The sequence below is a fragment of the Solanum pennellii genome, chromosome 4, assembly GCF_001406875.1.
Source record: "Solanum pennellii chromosome 4, SPENNV200".
In the NCBI taxonomy this organism is placed as follows: domain Eukaryota; kingdom Viridiplantae; phylum Streptophyta; class Magnoliopsida; order Solanales; family Solanaceae; genus Solanum; species Solanum pennellii.
In genome coordinates this window covers 68465891-68471311 of record NC_028640.1, presented here as the reverse complement: position 1 = coordinate 68471311, position 5421 = coordinate 68465891, and the positions used below count along the sequence as shown (strand labels likewise).

General features: G+C 33.1%; 1 protein-coding gene across 2 annotated transcripts in view; it reads right to left on the bottom strand.

Annotated features, from left to right (window-relative positions):
• The window catches only part of LOC107016076, a 5625-nt gene extending 1291 nt beyond the window's left edge, over positions 1-4334 (bottom strand). The window contains exons 1-3 of one of the 2 annotated variants that reach the window (XM_015216554.2): positions 4178-4334; positions 530-607; positions 382-426 (exon numbers count right to left, since the gene is read on the bottom strand). In XM_015216554.2, the coding sequence (XP_015072040.1) occupies positions 382-426; positions 530-583 (99 nt within the window). In that variant the 5' untranslated portion in view covers positions 584-607; positions 4178-4334. The remainder of the gene's footprint in view (positions 1-381; positions 427-529; positions 608-4177) is intronic. The other variant, XM_027916132.1, reaches the window with a different exon arrangement.
• Positions 4335-5421: the final 1087 nt, after the last annotated feature.

Sequence of the window (5421 nt, the reverse complement as noted above, 5' to 3'; positions counted from 1 at the left end):
TGGGGGGGGGGGGAGGTGTTGGATTGGGGGTGCGAAATAGTCGAGGCACTTCTCAAAACTGTACATCTTTTGCTGATGTAAGTAAAACTGAGCAATATATAAAAAGGACTTAAAGACCATGGGGTTCACTCGAGGGTGTGAGGAAGGGAAATGTGTCATAAAGTTCATTGGTAACTTAAGATGGAAGTGAAGAAATCTATACCTAACAGAATCTCTACCTGAGATCACATCAACCACCTTAATCATGCATTTGAGTTTTAAGGACCACACGAAAGGATAATCAAACCTAAGTGAATCATAGGCAAAATAAGACTGAAAAACTTTATCGACAACAACCAACACAACTGATACAATTTTAGAGCAGCATAAAGAAAAACTTACCTTACTGCCAATGTATTTTGCTCGTCGTAGACACTCTCGATAAAGCTAAGAGAGAATAGCAAAAAGAAACAAATGATACTTAAATCACTTTGAAAGCAATTCTAGAGGCTGTATATATGCAAATAGCTAACAATAAAACGATACTTACTCGGATGGCGTTGTTGGCAAGTTCAGGGGGTAATGCTGTTTGGAGAGATGGCATTGTGCAACTCAATTCAAACGGTTCCTATAGAAAAAAGAAGAGATGTAAACCCTGTTTGAATGAGGGGATTTGTTTTTTCAAGATTGATTCCAATCAAATGAATTCAAATCTGCATGACTGAAATACTTGAAATTGGAAACTAAAATGTATTAACTAACAATTTGCACACCTAACATTTTATTGTTGTGGAAAGGAAAAATATATACTTGGAAGTCTTACATGACTATGACATAAAATTACATGTTGTGGAAGTACTAACTTCTCAAAAGTTCTCAACTATTCGTCCAAAATTAGTTCTAACTTGATCAACCAAACAATTGCCCCAATCGTTGTTCTATTATTTTTGAGGGAGGGATCATGGATCAAATTGTAAGTCAAATTTGTTACTACTACAGAAGGATGAGTTTCAGGTTAAAAACTTGATTATCAGTCATTTCATCAAACATCGTGGGTGGATTATCAGGTAGATTTTGAAATTCACAAGCCCAAATATTCCATAAAAAGGGCCTGTTTTAACAATATTAGTCAATCAATTAACTAAACTTCAATCCTGAACTAATCAAGCCAGCTGTCGAAATTCTCTACCACTATTAGAAGGTTCACCACCATAGTTAAAACTATTTACACCATCGACCAAACATAACCCTCTTCATAACATCTGAGTTCTGGACCGGAGACTTAGTGAAACTAGCATAGGAAAAACTACCTGTTTCAAAAATGAACCAAACCATATCCAAAGAATGCCACAATGATTAAGTTTTTAGTACATATTATGGTGGAAGGTGAATGTGAGGAACAACAAACACAGTTTCTGAGTATAAATTCTAAGCAAACACACATATAGAGACACAAAACTGGAGTAAAAAGATTCAATTGGTTCTAGTTTTGGAAATTAGACAAGTTCTAACAGATAATCAAATCATCTGTTTTTCTTGATAGCAGAAGAGAAGAGAGGGGAGAAAACAAATAGAAGAAACATACAGTGGCTTTATCGGAGAAAGAAGCAACAGAGTCTGGGTACTATCAATAGGAGTTTATCAAATTAAAGAAGGTGCAATTGAAGAGGAATGTCAATTTGGACATTCTCACCAGTCAGATTGGGTTATTAAAACATGAAAGATTAACTAGGAATCTTGGACACAGCCCAAATTATTCTCATACTGAGTAACACTAGTTTCGGTATTCCAGTAGTACAATAAACCAGCACTACAATCAATCAAGCCCTTCCAAGATTATATAAAGTTGAATCATCTGGTGCATAACAAAGTCCTAAGGAATCCATAACAGCATCAACAGTTTCCATACTTAAGCTACCTAAGGCGATTCATGAAAAAAGTCATATTGACCAGATACAATGACAAGCAAAGGGCACTGTAGTACGGAGAAAACGAGACTATGCTAACAAGAATACGATTATCAAGTAAATCAGTTAATAACTACACAGATTCCCAATGAAATTCGAAGTCCAACCCAGATTGCTATTCCACAAGGGCATAAAAATTCCAGATGACAGATTATGTCTATCGAGTTGAAGTGCAAAGACATTTCTAGCATTCTCAACCCCAAATCAGCTATGAATGATCCACTTGTAATGTTAACACCTTAACTACCATGATAGGGAACCGATATCCATGAATCTATTTCTTTAGCTTCAAGTCAATCAACTTTACAAGCCTCCCCCCTCCCCTTTTTTCTTTTCCAACAACTCAAAAACCAAAATCAGAAACAAAAACAATATGAACAGTGTAAACTCATAGTCCGACAACCAGGAAAAAAATAACTTCGCTAATCTTTTCTAAAGATTCTTGAAATTAGTCGTTGGAGCTAAACAGACCATGCAAACTGAATTGGAAGGTCAATATGAAAGAGAAGGCATCAAATAAACAAAATTTGCTGTATTAAGATACTCAAAGATAGAAGAATATCCCAAACACAGCACTTGAAGCAAAAAAAAAAAAATCTTTACTGAACCACCAAATCTAAATATCCCAACTAGTTTTATGCATAACATAGGACTCTTACTTCATTACACAACCGGAAAAAATAATTAAAAGCAAAAACACGCGCAAACAGATGCAAGTACTTGACTACAACAACAAAATTGATCTGCAGAAATCAAACCTTAGCTGAATTTTATTGTGCGTTGAGCTCTGCTTTTGTATCAGCGGGAACGAAAAGGTGCTGACTGTAGAGGATTGGATGCTAAATTTGAAGGTTAGTGTTCAGATCTCTCAAGAAGAGAATTGCCTACTTGCTGGACAAGAGGATTGGATGCTTAATTTGAAAGTTAGGGTTCAGATCTTTCAAGAAGAGAATTGCCTACTTTCTGGAGCATTAGTTAAATATGGACCTTCTGCGATGTTGGCTAGAATAGTGTAGAAAATGGGTGGGTTGGATCAGATATGGGCAGATTAAAATGAGTTGGATAAAAATGGTTACATTATCCAATCCGCTCATACTTAAGATGGATATAAAATGGGTTGAAATTGTCAAACACCAGAATATAAGAATACCAAGCGACCTTGTTAGGTGCATTTTGATTCTTTGCCAGATCCAACTAAAGATCCCAACTTCTTTTTGGAATCAATGGCACTGTAAAGTGTAAACTATTATTCAAGGAAAAAGCTGAGCAAAACTTGTAGTTTTACACAAATCATAAACATAATCATCTAGCAATTCGACTTTGAACACTTATCTAAATGGGTATTCAATTATGTTATTCCATTCAACCATGAATCCACCTTATAATCATGACCACACTAATTACACTTTGCTCTATCAACTCTGTTAGCATCTTTGAACTTCTAAAAATGTTCCCAAGCACTTGGTCTAGATTGTATGGTTTCTCTTTTCTTTGTACCTATACTAGTAGTTTCAACCAAATTTGTAGGTGAAGCAGTAAGTCCACTTTCAGTTAAACCCACCTCATTTACTCTAATTTCAAGTTCTGTCATCTATGAAAAATTGAATGAAAAGAGAATTAAAAAATGCAAACAGATATACAGATTATAAATTCAACATTGGGATATCTAATTCATCTAATGCTTTCTAGTTTCTATGCCAAAAAACTCACAAGAATATAGAGTAATCATCTATCCAATCAATGCTTATACATTCCAATTTTTAGGCATACATGTAGTAAACTGAAAGAAGGCAGAATCTCAGTGTTCAGTGTTCATTGATTCGATTAATCCCCATTAAGCATGAAAGGAGGCAGAATCATAATCGAAACCGCAATTTCAAAGTGTCAGAAGTACATCCAGATTCGAGTAATGTATTTCAACAATCAATAAATGAACAGAAACTCAAACATGTGAATAATCGAACTCAAGGATTCAAGCCTTTCAACAAGCAGAAATTGAACTCAGTACCCACGATTTCAAAGCATAAATCATGAGTAGTATTTATTTAACCTAAGGACATGGAAGTCGAAACTTCAGATTCAGAGATACAAATTGAATTCACAGCTTCAACAAGCGAAAACACGCTTTGATTAGTCTGGATTTAGTTATGGCGATTTGTTTTCAACAGATATTTCTCAATCTTCAGTTATTTCTTTTGAAGGAAAAAAAATTAAACAATCATGAAAATTACCTCACAGATGAAGACGACGAGCAGCGGCGACGGCAATCGGCGGCAGCGGGCAGATAGACTCTCAGCAAAGCAAGATGAAAATTTTGAAAAATGGGACCTTTTGGAACCCCCGTCTAAAGTCTCAACTCAAAGGGCCACATTTTTTGTGAAAGATAATACAAAATAATTCAATTATTAAATTATATTGGTTTAAATTTAAATTATGATGAATAAATTAGGATGAAATTAGTTATGTGATTAGTTATGATAAAATTATTTTTATTGAGTATTTAATTTGTTATGTTCAAAATAATAAGAATAATTTATTTGTTTATAAAAATATTTTTTATGAATGTATAAAGTGATGTAGCAAAAGAATTGAAAGAGACAATTTTATCGTTTACTTATTTTATTCGGGATAAGTTATTTTGAGATTACTCTACCATCCAAAGGAAAGGATAACTTATCATGGTACGAATTATTGATTTCGGGATAAGTTATCCCGGACTTGCCCACCAAACAACAAATTAAGAGGTACTATAATTTAATCCCAGGACTATTTGATAGTATCCTTTACACCAAATGATCCCTTAGTTTGTTGTTTGGTTGGCAAGTTCGGGATAACTTCGGAATTATTAATTAGTACCATAACAAGTTATCTCTTTCTTTGGGCGATATAGTAATTCCGGGATAACTTACCTCGAGATAAAATAAGTAAATAACAAAAATGTCTCTTTCAACCCTTTTGTTACATCACTCTTTACATTCATGAAGGATATTTTTGTAAACATATAAATTGTTCTTAAAATTTATTATTTTGAATATAACAAATCAAATGCTCAATAAAAAATAAAATCATCATAATTAATCCATCATAATTTGTCCCATCATAATTAATCACATCATAACTTGAATTCAAACCAAACGACCCCTAAGGAGTCATTTGGTACAAGGATAAATGGATAACTAATTTTTAGATTAATATTAGCATGAATTTATTATATATTTAGTTATGATAATATTACGGAACAACTTATATCGAAACTAATTATTTCAAAATTATAATATTCTATTTGTTCTACATTAAAGGTCAATAATAATTCTGAAATAATTCATCTAAAATAACTTGTTCCTCTATTAAATGAGCCCTAAGGGGGTGTTTGTGTTGCGAGGAAAAATATATAATTGTATAATATTGTGTATACATATATATATATATATATATATATATATATATATATATATATGTACATATATATGTATAT